Source organism: Phoca vitulina, unplaced genomic scaffold (assembly GCF_004348235.1).
Source record: "Phoca vitulina isolate PV1807 unplaced genomic scaffold, GSC_HSeal_1.0 scaffold6, whole genome shotgun sequence".
Classification (NCBI taxonomy): domain Eukaryota; kingdom Metazoa; phylum Chordata; class Mammalia; order Carnivora; family Phocidae; genus Phoca; species Phoca vitulina.
Window position 1 is genome coordinate 723,490 of NW_022589709.1, and position 17,838 is coordinate 741,327.

General features: G+C 47.4%; 2 protein-coding genes across 2 annotated transcripts in view; both read left to right on the top strand.

Annotated features, from left to right (window-relative positions):
- GALNT10 (polypeptide N-acetylgalactosaminyltransferase 10) overlaps positions 1–9,475 on the top strand; it is a 217,880-nt gene extending 208,405 nt beyond the window's left edge. The window contains exons 11-12 of the mRNA XM_032403576.1: positions 4,762–4,911; positions 5,420–9,475. Of these exons, the coding sequence (XP_032259467.1) occupies positions 4,762–4,911; positions 5,420–5,578 (309 nt within the window). The 3' untranslated portion in view covers positions 5,579–9,475. The remainder of the gene's footprint in view (positions 1–4,761; positions 4,912–5,419) is intronic.
- Positions 9,476–16,926: 7,451 nt separating this feature from the next.
- Positions 16,927–17,518, top strand: LOC116631896 (40S ribosomal protein S15a-like). Its single transcript, XM_032403457.1, has 2 exons — positions 16,927–17,089; positions 17,298–17,518. The coding sequence occupies exons 1-2, from the start codon at positions 16,927–16,929 to the stop codon at positions 17,516–17,518; spliced, it is 384 nt and encodes a 127-aa protein (XP_032259348.1).
- Positions 17,519–17,838: the final 320 nt, after the last annotated feature.

Here is a 17,838-nt window from a genome sequence, read left to right on the forward strand (position 1 = left end):
TTTTATAGTCTCCTAACTATGGGTTTTTTGGCATTTTGGAAGTGCACACGGATAGAAGCCTACATTGTGGGTCCTCTGCAAAAACAGAACTCAGGAGGGTTGTGTGGCATGCATGCTGAGAAGGAAGAGCACCGCCTCTCCGATGGGCACAGTGCCCAGCCTGACAGTGTCTGCTCCTCCCTCGGAAATCCTTGTTGCTCTCCCTGCTCATTTCTTGATAACAATTCTTATTAGAAGTGGCTCTCCTTCACCGATTCTCCTGAGTTCTCCAAGGCAGCATGTGACTGCTCCCCACACCCACCCCACCCTAGAACCCTAAGAGAGGCCAGAAACAGCACAGGCCTGGATAGAATGTGCCCAAGTTGCTCAGCCTAGAAGAGCCTCACTGTGTGGCAGAGAGTCCACATTAATGCCTGAGGATTCCCTCAAACAAGCAACAAAATGGTGCCTGGGTGCGTGGCTGTGCCAGCCTCCCCCATCTGAAATGGGAAGCATGGCAGCCCAGTTGCCCCAGTGGGATCTAGATCCCCCAGGGCTCTCAACCACCCTGAGCAGAGAGCTGTAGTGAGCCTGTAAAGGGAGAAATATGAATCTAAAATGCAGCCCCTGAGTTACAGAGGCCTGGGAAACAAACCATCAGGAGACAGGAGCTGCCAGTACCACTTCTTGGCCACCATCATGTCCGCTTCTGGCCAAGATGGAGTGGAGTAATGTGGACTGGACTTACCCTCCTGCCAGAAACATTGAAAAACCGACAAAATATGTAGAAAACTGTTTTCAAGAGAGCAGACATCAACCAGTGGAGGACAATAATCCTTGAGGGATAGCAAGCAAACAAGGTAAGCCCTATAGCTGTCCCAGTCCTTCCTTGAGAGAGTCTCCAGGCCACAGGTCAAGGAGGAGGACCCAGGGAAGCCAAGCAGACTCCCGAGCTGGGGAGACAGAGCTGACAGTGTTAGAGACCAATGTGGCTAGAATTCACAAAATAGAATACAAGTGAGGAGAGCGCCAGACACAGAGAGAACTTGTGGGATTTACCGAGTCCCTCTGGTACATTTGGTAGAGTACTGATCCATGCACGGGTGTGAGGGAGCTTCCTGGGCTGGAAAAATCCTGAGAAGATGAGAGGGAGCCGCGCCCAGTGCTCACAGAGGGCCAGGGATGGTGCCTGCTCTCACCAGCCCGACTGGAAAACAACAGGATTCTATTCAAGACACTGACATTGCAGTTGAAAACCTTCCCTCAAAGAAAAACCCAGGCCCACATGGATTCACTGGTGAATTCTACCAAACACTTAAAGAGGAAATGTTACCAAGTCCACAGAAACTTTTCCAGAAAAGGAAGGAATACTTCCCAACTTATTTTGAGGCCAGCATTACTTTAGTAGCAAAACCAGACTAAGACATTATAAGAAAATTGCAGACCAGTATCCCTCGTGCACATAGACGCAAAAATTCTAAACAGAATTTTAGAAAATCCTATCCAGGGGCGCCTGGGTGGCTCAGTTGTTAAGCATCTGTCTTCGGCTCAGGTCATGATCCCAGGGTCCTGGGATCGAGCCCCGCATTGGGCTTCCTGCTCAGGCGGGAGCCTGCTTCTCCCTCTCCCACTCCCCCTGCTTGTGTTCCCTCTCTCGCTGTCTCTCTCTCTCTCTGTGTCAAATAAATAAATAAATAAATAAGAATTAGAAAATCCTATCCAGCAATATATAAAAAGGATAATCCATTATGACTAAGTGTAATTTATCCCAGGAATGGACGGTGAGTTTAATATTAGAAAATTAATCAATAGGTTCACCATGTTAACAAATTGAAAAAGAAAGACCATATAATCACCTTTTTAAAAAAGATTTTATATATTTATTTGAGAGAGAGAGAGTGTGAGAGCGAGCACTAGCAGGGGGAGAGCACAATTGGGAGAAGCAGACTCCCCGCTGAGCAAGGAGCCCAATGCAGGACTCGATCCCAGGACCCTGGGATCATGACCTGAGCCGAAGGCAGACGTTTAACTAACTGAGCCACCCAGGCACCCCCCCCCCATATAATCACCTTTACCCAGAAAAAAAGCATTTGACAAAATCCAACATTCATTCCTGATAAAAACTCTCGTCAAACCAGGAATAAAAGGAAACTTCCTCAACTTGATCAAGGTCATCTATAAAAAGCCTGCAGCTAACATCATACTTAATGGTGAAAATCTGAATGCTTTACCCCTAAGATCAGGAACAAGACAGGGATTCCAACCTTACCATTTCTATTTGACACTGTACTAAAGGTTCTAACCTGTGGCAAGGAAAAGAAAAGTCCTGCAGGTGGGCAAAGAAGGAGAACAATCTTTATTTGAAGACTCTATGATCATCTTTGTGGAAAATTCAATTGAGTCTACAGAGAAACTACCAGAACTAATAAATGAACTTATCAAAGTTGTAAGATACAAAAATCAACTGTATTTCTATATATGAATAATGAAGAATCAGAAATTAAAATTAAAAACAAGCACTTATTATAACCCCCAAAAAATATAATCCTCAGGTCTGTCACTGACAAAAGACCTGTACACTGAAAACTACAAACCATTTTTGGTAAAAAAGAGAGAAGTCCCAAGTAAGTGGAGATCTGTGCCATGTCCAGAGATTGGAAGACTCAGGATTACAATCCTAACATCTTAGCAGGCTTTTCTTACAGAAAGTGAAAAGCTGATTGTAAAATTCACACAGAAATGGACAGAAATGGACAGGACCTAGAATAGCCAAAACAACTTGCAAAAAGAAGTCCAGAGTTAAAGGACGCACACTGCCTGGTTTCAAGATACATTATAAACTCTCAGCATTCAAGACAGTGTGGTATTGACATAAAGAAAGATCAATGGAACAGAATCAAGAGACCAAAAATAGACCCACATGTATATGGACAATCAGTTTTTGCCAGTGTTGAAAGGCAGTTCGGTGGAGAAAAGATAGTCTTTTCCAACCAATGGTGCTGGAACAATTGGATATCCATATGCCCCCAAAAATTGTTCAATACATACTTTATATTATATGTGAAAAATTAACTCAAAATGGTGTATTGACTTAAAACCTAAAACCTTTCAGAAGAAAACGTAGGCAAAACTGTTTGTGACCTTGGATAAAGCAATGATTTCTTAGATAAAACACCAAAAGCACAATCCATAAAAGGAAAACACTGATAAATTGGACTTCTTTAAACAAAAAAACAAAAACAAACTTCTGTTCTTTAAAAGACACTGTTGAGAAAATAGGCAAGCCACAGACTGGGAGGAAATGTTTACAAAACATGTATCTGATAAAGGACTTTGATCCAAAATATATAAAACTCTCAAAACTCAATAATAAGAAAAAAATCCAATTAAAAATGGGCAGGGTGCCTGGGTGGCTCAGTCGTTTGGCATCTGCCTTCGGCTCAGGTCATGATCCCAGGGTCCTGGGATCGAGCCCCACATCAGGCTCCCTGCTCAGCGGGAGACCTGCTTCTCCCTCTCCCACTCCCCCTGCTTATGTTCCTGCTCTCACTCTGTCTCTCTCCGTCAAATAAATAAATTCTTTTTTTAAAAATGGCAAAAGATTTGTACAGACACTTTAGCAAAGAAGGTATATTAGTGGCAAATAAACACATTAAAAATGCTTAACTCCGTTGGAAAAATGGAAATTAAAATTCAGAAGACTGACCATACCAAAGGTTGGCAAGAATGTAGGGAAACCGGAAGAATACACTGCTGGTCAGAATGTAAATGGTACAAGCACTTTGGAAAACAGTTTGGCAGGTTCTTAGTTAAACATTCATCTATCGTATGATCCAGCCATACCACTCTGAGCTATTTGTCTAAGGGAAAAGAAGGTATATGTCTATACAATGACTTGTACACAAATGTTCTTAGCTGCTGTATTTGTAATAACCAAAAACTGAGAGCCATCCAAATGTCTAAGAACAGGTAAAAGGAGTACGTTGCAGTGAAATACAACTTAGCAATGGCAAGGAACAGACTATTGATAAATGCTGTCCTAACAAAATGATGTTGAGTGGAAGAAATCAGACAAAAAAAAAAAAAAAAAATACATACTGTAGGCTTCCTTTTATTTAAAATTCTAGAACTTGCAAACTAATCTCTAGTGATGGAAAACAGAGGAGTGGTTGCCCAGAGGCACAGGGAATGAGGAGGGACAGGAGGAAGAGACCATAGGGGATGTGAGGATACTTTTGGGGTGATGGATGTATTCATGACCTTGATGATGGTGGTGGTTTCACAGCTGTAAACAAGTCAGATATATCAAATTGTGCACTTCCAATGTGTGCAGTCTATTGTACGCCAGTTAGTCTTCAATGAAGCTGCTGGAAAAAATAAACAAAAAACGCTTCTCAGCCAAATGCAGTATGTGAACCTGGTCTGGATCCTGATTCAAACTATGAAAAGAAACTTACAAGGCAAGAGCACTTGAACTCTAGCTACCCGATGACATTGAGGACTTCGTGGTTAACTTTTTATTGCTATAATGGCACTTTCGTGAACTCTTTACACCTGACATGATGTGAGGTCTCTAATTTGCTTCAGAATAATGTGGGGGTGGGGGGTCGTGGTGGGGGTAAAGCTGGAACAAGATCTACCGCGAGTTGGTAACTGTTGAAGCTGGATGATTGGAACAGGTGTGGTCAAGTGTTTTCTGGATCTCTGTGTTTAACTATCACTCCAAAAAGGAGAAAGTCCCCTGGTTTTGCTGTCCCCGTGACGATGTCCCTGTATGCACAGGTGTTCACCTTCACCTGGAGAGAGGACATCCGGCCCGGAGACCCCCAGCACACCAAGAAGTTCTGCTTTGACGCCATCTCCCACACCAGCCCAGTCACCCTCTATGACTGCCACAGCATGAAGGGCAACCAGCTGTGGAAGTACCGCCAAGTAAGGCAGGCGGCGTGGGCGGGACAGGGCAACCGGCTTGATTTAGAAAAAGACAAGCAGATAAACACGCCGCCGTGCCTCCCTCCTTCCCCCCGCCCCGAGCCCACTCACTCACGCATCTGTCCCACAAACCCGCCATGCCCGACTTCTCAGTTATTCGAGAGCGGCCAGAAATCCAAGATTTTTGTGTGAAACCTCTAGGATCTTAAATGTTGGCAACTGAGTCCATTATAAAACAAAACAAAAGGCATCATGAGAACCAGTGAAATTTGGCAGGAGCCCGGCTTGCGTAGGGCGCGGGCCGGAAGTGGCGCGTCACTTCCGCCCGCATCCGGGCTCGGGCGGGGCCGGGGCGGGGCCGGGCCGGGGCGGGCGGGGCAGGGAAGCGTGGCGCGGCGGGGGTGGCTGGCCGGCCAGCCCGCGTCACTCGGGGCCGCATTGCCGGTACTGCTGCTGCTGTTGGGCGTGTCCCCAGCGCCGCCCGGCTGATGGCCTCCCTGTTTCCTAGGACAAGACCCTGTACCACCCGGTCAGCGGCAGTTGCATGGACTGCAGTGAGAGTGACCACCGGATCTTCATGAACACCTGTAACCCCTCTTCTCTCACCCAGCAATGGCTGTTCGAACACACCAACTCGACAGTCTTGGAAAAATTCAACAGGAACTGAGGCCTCACGTGTCCTCAGCAGGCCTGGCCCCGCCGCAGACTTCCTCTCCGAGGGAGGCAGGGCTTCTGTGGGCGCCGTGATGTGAGAGGTGCTGGCCCGCCGGTCTAGGGCACGCAGGGCTCTTAAAGCTGGAGCAGGGGTCCGCCTGCTCCCTGAAGCCCAGGGCTGGAGGTGGGGTGGAGAACAGACCCCACAAGAGGCCCCACAGAGAGCAGTGCCTGCTTTAACCCCCGATGGCATCATGGAAATCCAGGAGGGCCTTTTCAACTTTGTCCCCACGGTCCCTTGAGCGTTATGTGGGAGGAATGCCAGGGCAGCCCCAGGCCACCCCGAAACGGGTCCCACAAGGTTGCCTAGCCTTCAGATGGCTTGTACATGACGGTCCTCTGGAAAAGGGGCAACGTTTTGCCTGTGTGGGCAGCTTGTAGCACCAGTGCCCCCATCTGCAGCAGAAGGGGGGGCAGGAGGCCTTTCTCAGGGCCATTGGTGCCAGCTGTTCAGTGTCTGCCTGTCGTGGGCTAGCTGCAGTTACTGCCCAGCTTCCGTGCTCTGTCACAGCCCCAGATGATGTGATCGAAGGTCTCACCTGGACCCTCGTGGTGTTCAATACTGAGCACTGGCCAACTGCCAGGCCTGGGGTCAGAAGTGGGACCCCCAGACATTCCTTTGCTGCCACGGACGCATGGGATGTCTCTCCTTGCTCTCTGGGCACTGGAAATGTCCACGTTAGTGCTCTGCAGGCACAGGACAGCTCAGCCACCAGCTACTCAGAGGTGTGTTTCACCTAGCCTCGGGCCCGTGGAAAGGGCCTAGTTAGAAGACCCCCGAACTAGATATGCTGGCGGAGTTCCCCTGAGCCGAGCTTCTGTTTTCCTCTTTCTGTCTTGGGCAATTACCTGCCCTAAGAGAGGAGCAGACGTATGAGGTGCTCACCTCAAAACGTCTGGAGGCCTCCAAGGTGGACCGTGGGCAAGATGCCCAGCCTCTGACCTCATCATGGCTCTAGTTCTCATATAGAACTCTAGAATTTTTCAAGAACTCTATCATTGGATTACAACCTGAATGCTACCTGGGATTCTGGTATTCTAGCACCCAGTATGGATTTCTGGAATGCTGTGATTTAAAAGAGCCAGCCAAGTGTAGTACAGCCAAGGCAGCCCCCCAGCCTGAGACAAGCTTTGAAATCCGAGGTTGGTGGTTTCGGGGGGGGTGACCTGTGTCCGTCAGCTCACACCGGAGACCTTGGCATGACGCGGGCCTCAGCGCAGTCCCGAAGCCCTGCAACCTTCCCCCACCCTCCCCTGGAGTAAAGCACCCCACAAGCAGGTGTACACCCAGCTCCATGCCAGTCCCTCGTGTTTACCTTTTGTTAATTATGTGTCAGACTCCCAGAGGGCTCCCAAACTAATAGGAATCATTGCTGTAACCAGCCTGCCACCCACTGATTCAGAGATGGAAATCGCATGCCACAGCCAATGGCTTCCACCAGCTAGTCCGGGAAATACTGGAAATCAGTATTCCAATTAGAGTTGGATCTCTCGATTGTGTCATTTAGCAATTAAATGCAACATAAATCTGGGAACAGAGCCACGAATCTGCCTTTGAGATGCTGGCTGATCTCAAGGCCATCATTTATCTGGGGGGTGGGGGCATAAACTCCCAACCACCACCACCACCCCGATTAAGCATAGAGCTGGCAAAGCATCACTCCCTCCACTTCTGCCCCCGCACGAGCCCTGCCCTGGCCACCTGTGCTCGTGGAAGCTTGCTTGTTGATCCCTCATGTCTTTTCCAGATGAGTGCTCTATCTTTTGAAGTGGTCCTCGGTAGGAAGGAGTCCGAAGAGGAGGCCCCTTCCAGGATCTAGGAGAACAGGAGTGTTGCAGTTTGGAGAGCTGAATTAGGGGTCATCCTCAGAAAGCAATGCAGCATCATTAAAATAAAAACTGTGCCTTTTAAAAAGAGAAAATGCAAATGTACAGCAAATCCCTAAACTTGAACAATTTCCTAGTGCCTTGCTAGACAAACCTCCAGGGGCAGGGTTGGGGGGAGGGGAAACATTGGTGGTGGTGTGTGCTGTTTCTGTTGGATGAGTGTGTGTTTCTGAACTTCCAGTTTCAAGCAGGAGACGTTGGGCCTAGAGCAGGATTTGAGGCGGAGAAGTCCCTCGAGGGCCAGAGGCAAGAGTTGTTCCAGTTCGTGGAAGGAACACTCCAAATTAAAAGGGCAGCTGGACAACTCGCTTAGTCCGTGGCCTGGAAGGGCCTCAGCAGCCCCGGGGAGAGGGCCGTGTTTGGAGGCCATGCCTGTAGTCCCCCATCCCAGCCCGCAGACAGAGTGCCGAGCACTCGCTAGATTCCCAAGTGGTCCCCTTCCAAGCGGGTGGCCGTGTCCTCGGCAAGACCAGGACCCGTGTGGACAGCAGGAGCAGCAAGCAGGCCACAGCCTTCCTCTTTCCCAGCCTTTGGTTCTCTTTCAAGTCTGGTTTGACCCCCTCAGCAAGGGAGGGGTAGTTCCCCTGAGCAGGTCTTGCTGAGCCCTTATCCGGAGGTGCTGGGACTGGCCAGAGTGTGTAATAGGGGAAGGAAAGAGAGAAGTTCACGGCTTAGCTGACCATTGGACGGATGACAAATACTGACCACTCATTGTTTTGGCCTCATTTTTGAAAACCACCTGTCTCAAAGATTCCGGTTCCTGCTCACACTGCCCCCTGTTGCTCAGTAAAGCAGCCAGGAGTCTGGGGGGTGCTCTCATCTGGGTAATGGGTGACGGTGTGGCCCCTTTTCCTCTCTCTATTCTGGCAGACGGTCACAAAACGGTGTGGCTGGAAAGTATCATGACCACGGGGCCCACCAGCAGCCTTTCCACAGGGGGCCTCCAGAAGCATTTTGCAATGCAGAGAGCATCTTTGCTGGAAATACAAGGCCTTGGGAGGTGGCCAAGTGTTCAGGCACATGTGTAAAAAGCCATCCCTCTGCCTGGTGCTTTCAACTTTGAAAACCATCCGGGAACTAGCCATCCTCCCCTTGAGGAAGAACTAGTTCAGAGGCAGAGAGGGGAACTCCCACAGGCCTAAGGGAGAAGGAGCACCTCTCGCTGCTGATGCAGCAGATCCCCAAAGTCCACATTATCTTCACTTTGCAAACCTACCTGTTGAATTTCTTTTTCTCCTGAAGAAAGAGATGATACCCTTTAAAATGACTCCATGTTTCTTTCCGTGCGTCTTCATTTTTCTGTCTCTGGAGTCTCAAAAGAGTGGCAAAGCACTTTACGGTAGTAACTGAGAAACCTGGATTCCTTGCTTCAGCGATCCTAGTTTGTACAGATTGGGTGATCTTTTATAATTCCTGGGAGGCAGTGCATTTTTAGTGTTTTCTGAAGATTTTTAAGTGTGGGAGAGGGGCAAGGAGTGCAGTTCTGTTCTGGAATTCTTTTCTACTTTCTCTTTGTGAAAATCCAAGTCATATTTCAGTCCAAACTTGATCTTGAGCCAAGGCGCACTGCCAGAGTTGGACCTACATCCCCGGTGACAGGGCCCTCTTAACACCTGCTCCCCACATGGCTTCGATTCTGCTGTGTCAGATAACAGGGTTGGGCTTCTGCCCCGTTTTTGGCTTGAAGACTGGGATCCCAAAGGGACTACAGGCAGGGAATATTGAGATGGCAGACTGGGTATTCCATACAGAAAGCTCAAGACCACCAACCTCTCTTCTCCTGCCTGGAAAAGTGAGCCTTTGTGAAGAACTGACTTACCGTGTACAATTGTGATTGTTACTTGTTGAATAAACCGCCAGACTTTCTGTAACGTGCTGTCTGCCTTGTTCTTGTCACACGCCAACTTCCACCCCATCATTCCCCACGTATTCGGGGAGTGTCTGCTCAGTACCCAGGATACTGAACAAGTTCCCAACAGCCATTGTTCTAGAGAAGAAAGCAGACCTCTGACAACTAACCAAGATGATTCTAGATGTGAACGGGGTGATGAAGGATACGAAACAAGATGTTTGAGAGACTGGAGTGAGGATCAACATTAGGTTGGCCGGTGAGAGAGTGCCTCTCTGTGAGAGCTAGAAGACATGAGGGAGTGTGAGCCAAGAGGCAGTTTGGGGGAGAGAGTTCTGGGCAAAGGGAACAGCTAGTGCAAAGGCCCTGAGGCAGGAAAGAGTTCCCATGTTGGAGGCACAGAAGGAGGTAAGCTCCCAGGTTTAGGTGGAGTAGCCCACAAAGTGTCCTACAGACCACAGCCAGGAACTGAAGATTTCGGGAGGGTAGAGCAACATGAAATAGTTCATTTCTGATGCTCACCCATCAGCCACAAGTTTCTACCTACCAAAACACTGTGATGCTTTGAATACTAGATGTATGTAATACCGTGTGGTAGAAAGAGCACTGGCTGGCCTGGCCCTGCAACGGACTGTAAGGTCTTGGGCAAATGCTGCCCCTATCTAGGCCTCAGTTTTCTGCCATAAAACGGGGAGTTTTTGGATGGTGCTTCCAACTCCACCTGTGGTTCTGTGGCTGAGACTTGGCCTGGAACTGCCAATGACCATGAGCAGAAGCTGCCTGCTGGTGCTGTCACCCAGAGCCCACCAGAGGGCGCTGTGGATCCACAGCTTGGAGAAGGCTGATGAACAGGAGGGGAGAACCAGTTCATCTGCCACAGTGGCAGGTTTTGAGCACTGGAACCAGAAGGTCAGTATTAAATTAATTTTCTTCTAAAATTTCAATGACTTCTTTTAAAAAGATTAAATTCTTTTACTAGGAAAAAAGGAAGAGAGGGAAGAACATTCCATGTGTAGGGTCAGCAGGTGCAAAGACCCTGTGGGGGGAGCATGACAGGTATGATGGTCAGTGAGCAGAGTGGGGGAGAAAGAAAAGTAGGAGGGGGTGGGCAGAAGCCAGACCCGGTAGGGCCTTGTGGGCCATGTGAAGGAGTCTCTAGCTTCATTTTTAAAGCAGTGGGAACCATTAGAGGATTTTTAACTGGGCAGGGTGAGAGCATCAGATGTGCCCTTCCATGGCTGATGTGTATAGCCAGGAATGACTTGCTCAAGGTGCTGGGCGTATAGTAGGCACGCAGGGCCTACAGAGTGAAAAATCCAAAGCAGCTGGATTCTCAAGGTTCAGGTCCTTCCTCCCTGGAGCAGGCGGGAGGACGGGGAAATTACATTTCTCATCCATTTTAGCTCCCCGTCCTCCCAAGCCCACAAGCAAGAGTAGAAGGCAAGGATCTAAAGCACTTAGCTGGACAGAGACAGAGTGGGAGCTCTGGTGGTGAGAGTGGCAGGCTCCTTCAGAAACAGATGCGGACAACTTGGCAATTTGCCCAAAGTTTTGGATTCTCTTTTTCTCTGTGTTTAGTTGGGATTGGGGCTTTGGGGCTCCTGGCACCAAGTAAGGGCTCAATAAGTATTTGAAGAAGGGACAAATGGATGAATAATAGAGTTCCAGCTTATACTTTAGGCTTTTTTTTTTTTTAAGATTTTATTTATTTATTTGACAGAGACACAGTGAGAGAGGGAACACAAGGAGGGGGAATGGGAGAGGGAGAAGCAGGCTTCCCGCCGAGCAGGGAGCCCGATGTGGGGCTCGATCCCAGGATCCTGGGATCATGACCTGAACCGAAGGCAGACGCCCAATGACTGAGCCACCCAGGCGCCCCTACTTTAGGCTTTTTCCCTCCACTCGCAGCCCATAGACCTTCTGAGAGAGAGAGTGCTCTTAACATCTGTGATACACTATGTGTTCTTTTTTTTTTAATATTTTATTTATTTGAGAGAGAGAGAGAGAGAGCGAGAGAAGGAACACAAGCAGGGGGAGTGGGAGAGGGAGAAGCAGGCTTCCTGCCAGGGAGCAGCACCCTGGGATCAATGACCTGAGCCAAAGGCAGTCGCTTAACAACTGAGCCACCCAGGCACCCCTACCAGGCACCCCTACAGTATGTGTTCTTGAGAAAGTGCCTTCCCCTTCCCAGGCCTCAGATTTCCCATATGACAATGAGGAGCAAATTAGATCATGGTCAGCCAAGCCTGGTATAGTCCTATAAATCTTACATCTTACATTATATTTTGCAGTGACCCTGATCTCGTCAAGAATTTATTTTCCAAGCTCAACGAGGGGATGGGAGTGGGATCCCCTCTCGGTTCTGTTGTTGGTATCTCCCGCCCGAGGGCTTCGGGGCTATAGCTAAAGCGGGTCGGGGATTGGGTATCCAAAGCTTCCTTCCAGCAGCTGCTCACAGCTCTGTCCACCACTGGCTGCAGGCTCCCCTTTGTTCCCCCTCAACGCCTGGGCTGCCTGGCTTGGCGATCCCTGGGGGCCGTGGTAGTGTCCCAGGGCAGCCTGCAGCTCTCAGCTGCCGGTCCGGCTCGCTGCAGGCCTGGCAGGCTGATGGCCCTCCGTGTGCTCACGCACACTCACACACACCAGGCCATAGAAACAAAGGAAAACCTGGTGAACCCTCAGAAAAGCAGGTTTCTTAGCAACTTCCCAGCTTTTGTTCGTGAGCCACTTGGAATTGAAGTAGCATCTGATCTCCTGCCGGCTCCTGCCTGGGGACAGGAGGAAGGGGATGATGGGTCTGCCTTCGCCAGAGCTGAGCGCTAAGCTCCCCCACCATTGGCCTCTCAGCCTGGGAAGCTGAGGCCTGAATCCTGGGGGTGTCCACATTCTGGGAAAAGTCCCTATGACAGTTTCTTCACAGCTACAGCTGCAAAATCCCAGGGCTTGGTCATTCAGATGACAAATGCATACGGAAATATATACTGTGGGCCCCTGGCGGTCCACGCTCTGCACCACAGCAGTTGGCCCCAGCTCTGTCCTCAGCCCTGGAAACACAGAGGTGAGTAAGGTGAGTAAGGGAAAATCGGCGACCTCTTTAGCCTAGTGATGAGCACGAACAAGGGCCCAGCAACGCCTAATTACTGCTGCACTGCTTGTAGCTTTACCCCAGGCCTCTAGGATAAAACGGAAACTTCTTAGCCGGGTCCTAACAGTCCTTCCAGGCTGGCCCCTGCCTGCTTCTCCATCACCTCCCCCACAGGGCTCAAGTCCCCACAGGCCAAGTCCTTCTCACCTCCAGACCCCTGCTGGTCCCTCCACTTGGAGTGTTCTCTGTCCACTTGGCAGCCTCTTTCCATACTTTGAGTCCTAGCTTAGCTGTCCCCTCCCCCAAGAAGCTTCCAGCCCACCATGTCAAGAATAGACCCACACACACATCATTCTCCGTCATGCTGAGCACCTCTGTAGCCTCCTTGATGGCACTTATCCTGATATACAGTCCATTCCCTTTGTTCACAGTAGTTATGTTCTATCATGTCACCGGGAACACTGACTTAGCAAATATTGAACCACACCCCTAGGGCAAGTACACAGGTGAGCTCCTGCGAGCCTCCGCTCACAACATTTTCATCAAACCGTCAATATATAACTTTGTTTTACGTGCATTTCTGTTTAAAGACACCTTATTTAATATAGGTCATTAATTTGTCAATATCGAACTCAGGGCCAACACTAGAACTAATGCCTCAATGAAACTTATCTAACAAACATATGTTCTTCACAGGCACATCTTAGTGCTTAGGAATACTATACAGCACCTCAGCACTATGCCTGGGGGCATTTTCAACCACAATCACCAACAAAAAGCACAAAAATATGTAAAAGGTGACACTACATAGCCCACGAAAAGGAGACTTGTTTAAAGCATGAGCACTAAATCGACCTCCGCTGGGAACATGCACATTGGGTGACTCAGATTCTTCTCCACTCTACACATGCATGTGTCTGCAAGTGACCTCAGATGTGCCTTGAGTATTGGCTTTGAGATTACAGATGTATTTTGGTGAGTAGGCACATTTGCAAATACAAAATCAGTATCTGGGGCGCCTAGGTGGCGCAGTCAGTTAAGGGTCTGCCTTCGGCTCAGGTCAGGACTGAGTCCTGGAATCCAGCGCTGAGTCAGGCTTCCTGCTCAGCGGGGACCCTGCTTCTCCCTCTTTCTCTGCCCCTACCCCTTGCTTGTGCGCTCTCTCTCTCAAATAAATACATATCTTAAAAAAAAAAGGAGAGAAATTTTTGTTTTGTGAAATTGACTAATAACCCTTACTACTTATGTAACCATTAGCTACATATTTAGTTAAGGCCAAAACTAAACAGCTTTCTGGGGCTGACTTTTCCTGACTAAACTCACAAAAGACTGATACATGAATCAAAAGTTGTTCATTTTTTTTATGGGCATTAGACCCAGTGACCCAAATACCCAGGAACCCAAGTAATTATGTGCAACCTCCTAGTATCGGCTGAATTATTCCTTAGGAGAAGTTGCTTGGTGATCCAGCGTTAAAGGAAGGAGAATCAGAGAGGGCAAAGGGATCTTCTGCCTTCCCATGAAGGCACATACACCCCCACTTCCATACATAATTGGTTTCTGAAAATGTGACTAACGTCGAAAGTAAAAAGTCAAACAAAAAATTTATACTGTCAACAGGGCACATTTGTTCCTAGGGAATAAAAAGGGTATATCACTTGCAATTACACCTGCATTTTTGGACACAATCTTTGATGATATGGTTCCTGCTTTTCCTACTATATCCCCAATTTGATTATCTTTCTTCACTAATCAAAAAATATGCGTAAGGGGGTGCCTGGCTGGCTCAGCCAGTGGAACATGTGACTCTTGCTCTCAGGGTCATGAGTTCAAGCCCCACAATAGGCCTAGAGCTTACTTTAAAAAAAAAAATGCTTGGGGCACCTGGGTGGCTCAGTTGGTTGAGCATCCAACTATTGATTTCAGCCCAGGTCATGATCTCAGGGTTGTGAGATGGAGACCCACATCGGGCTCTATGCTAGGTGAGGAGTCTGCTTGGGATTCTCTCCCTCCCTTTCCTTCTGCCCCTCTGCCCTCCTGTGCTCACATGCATGGGTGCTCTCTCTCTCAAATAAATAATCTTTTTTTTAAGATTTTATTTATTTATTTGACAGAGAGAGACAGCGAGAGAGGGAACACAGGCAGGGGGAGTGGGAGAGGGAGAAGCAGACTCCCCACTGAGCAGGGAGCCCGATGTGGGGCTCAATCCCAGGACCCCGGGACCATGACCTGAGCCGAAGGCAGACGCTTAACAACTGAGCCACCCAGGCGCCCCATGTAGGTGGGGGGAGGGGCAGAGAGAGAGAATCTTCAAGCAGACTCCCCGCTGAGTGCAGAGCCCTATCCCATGACCTGTGAGATCATGATCTGATCCAAAACCAAGAGTTGGTCACCCAACCAACTGAGCCACCCAAATGCCCCAAATTCCAGAATATTTTTGTCCCCCCAAAAAGAAACCCCATAACCATTAGCAGTCACTTCCCACCCCAGCTGCCCAATCCCTTAGCTATTGGTAACCACTGATCTCTATGGATTTGTCTTTTCTGGATATTTCCCATGAATGGAATCATGCTTATGTGGCCTTTCATGTCTGGCTTTCCCTTAGCATAATATTTTCAAGATTCATCTGTACTGTAGCATGTGTCAGTCCTTTATTCCTTTTTATTGCAGAATAATAATGTATCTGGAAACACTACGTTTTGTTTATCCATTCATCATTTGAAAGACGTTAAAGTTGTTTCCACCTTTCAGCTATTATGAGTAATGCTGCATGAGCATTCAGGTACAAGTTTTTGTGTGGACCTATGTTTTCATCTCTCTTGGGTAGCTACCTAAGAGTAGAATGGCTGGGTCATATGTAAGTTTACCTTTAACCCTTTGAGGAACTGCTAAACTGTGGGTTTTTTTTTTTATGTTATGTTAGTCACCATACAGAACCTCATTAGTATTTGATGTAGTGTTCCATGTAGTGTTGCATATAACACCCAGTGCTCCATGCAGTACGTGCCCTCCTTAATACCCATCACCGGGCTAACCCATCCCCCACCCCCCTCCCCTCTGAAACCCTCAGTTTGTTTCCCGGAGTCCATAGTCTTTCATGGTTCATCTCTCCCTCCGATTTCCCCCACTTCATTTTTCCCTTCCTTCTCCTAATGTCCTCCATGCTATTCCTTATGTTCCACACATAAGTGAAACCACATGATAATTGACTTTCTCTACTTGACTTATTTCACTTAGCATAATCTCCTCGGTTCCATCCATGTTGATGAAAAGTTGGGTATTTTTCCTTTCTGATGGCTGAGTAATATTCCATTATATATATGAACCACATCTTCTTTATCCATTCATCTGTTGAAGGGCATCTCGGCTCTTTCCACAGTTTGGCTATTGTGGACATTGCTGCTATGAACATTGGGATGCATATGGCCCTTCTTTTCACTACATCTGTATCTTTGGTGTAAATACCCAGGAGTGCAATTGCTGGGTCATAGGGTATCTCTATTTTTAACTTTTTGAGGAACATCCACACTGTTTTCCAAAGTGGCTGTACCACCTTGCATTCCCACCAACAGTGTAAGAAGGTTCCCCTTTCTCCACAACCTCTGCAAGATTTGTTGTTTCTTGCCTTGTTCAATAAATGGTGCTGGGAAAATTGGACAGCTATATACAGAAGAATGAAATGACCATTCGCTTACACCATACACAAAGATAAACTCTAAATAGATGAAAGACCTCAATGTGAGACAGGAATCCATCAAAGTCCTAGAGGAGAACATAGGCAGTAACCTATTCAACATCAGCCACAGCAACTTCTTTCAAGACAAATCTCCAAAGGCAAGGGAAACAAAAGTGAAAATTAACTTTTGGGACTTCATCAAGATAAAAAGCTTCTGCACAGCAAAGGAAACAGTGAACAAAACAAAGAAGCAACCCACAGAATGGGAGAAGATATTTGCAAATGACAGTACAGATAAAGGGCTGATATCCAAGATCTATAAAGAACTTCTCAAACTCAACACCCAAAAAACAAATAATCAGGTCAAAAAATGGACAGAAGACATGAACAGACACCTTCTCCGAAGAAGACATACAAATGGCTAACAGACACATGAAAAAATGTTCATCATCATTAGCCATCAGGGAAATTCAAATCAAAACCACATTGAGATACCACCTTACACCAGTTAGAATGGTAAACTGTTTTTCCAAGATGGATGCACCATTTTTGCATTCCTACCAGTGGTACGCAGGTTTCAACTTCTCCACATCCTCAGCAATACTTGCTATTATCTGTCTTATGTACTGTAGCTATCCTAGTAGGTGTGAAGTAATATCTCATTGTGATTTTGGTTTACATTTCCCTAATGATTAGTGATGTTGAGCATCTTTTCATGTGCTTTTTGGCCATCTGTATATCTTCTTTGGAGAAATGTCTATTCAAAATCTCCACCCCTTTCCACCAGCTTTCCATGCCACCATAATGGTGCACGTGAATGTCCTGGCAGATGCCCTCAAGAGCATTAACAATTCCAAAAAAGGGGGCAAACACCAGGTTCTTATTAGGCCATTCACCAAGGTCATCATCCAGTTTCTAACTGTGATGATGAAGCATGGTTACACTGGTGAATTAGAAATCATTGATGATCAGGGCACCTGGGCGGCTCAGTCGTTAAGCATCTGCCTTCGGCTCAGGTCATGATCTCAGGGTCCTGGGATCGAGCTCTGAATCGGGCTTCCTGTTCAGTGGGAAGCCTGCTTCTCCCTCTCCCACTCCCCCTGCTTGTGTTCCCTCTCTCGCTGTGTCTCTGTCAAATAAATAAATAAAATCTTTAAAAAAAAAAATCATTGACAATCACAGAGCTGGGAAAACTGTGAACCGCTCAGACAGGTTAAACAAGTGTGGAGTGATCAGCCCCAGATTTGATGTACAACTCAAAGATCTAGAAAAATGGCAGAATAATCTGCTCCTGACCTGCCAGTTTGGTTTCATTGTACCGGCAACCTCAGCTGGCATCATGGATCATGAAGAAGCAAGACGGAAGCACACAGGAAGGAAAATCCTGGGATTTTAGGGATATAATACATACATGCAAATAAAATGCTTTAGTGGACTCTGGTCCTTAAAAACAAACAAACAAACAAACAAACCAAAACCCCTTTATCCACTTTTTAATTGGTTTGTCTTTTTTATTCTTGAATTATAGGAGTTCATTATATATTCTGAATACAAGTCCCTTATCTTTGCAAACATTTTCTCCCATTCTGTCAGTTGTCTCTTCACTTTCTTGATACATACTTCTTATCACTACTATTGGTACTTTCATTTTTCCATTCACAGAATTTTTTAAGATGAGGTTAAGATGCAATAAAATACCTCTGAAACAAATAATAC

What these genes read in the sequence shown, in the direction of transcription:
- LOC116631896 (XM_032403457.1), top strand. Translation starts at nt 16,927, where the DNA reads ATGGTGCACGTGAATGTCCTGGCAGATGCCCTCAAGAGCATTAACAAT. An exon ending in TGAATTAGAAATCATTGATG is followed by an intron (nt 17,090 to 17,297) that starts ATCAGGGCACCT and finishes AAATCATTGACA; the next exon opens with ATCACAGAGCTGGGAAAACT.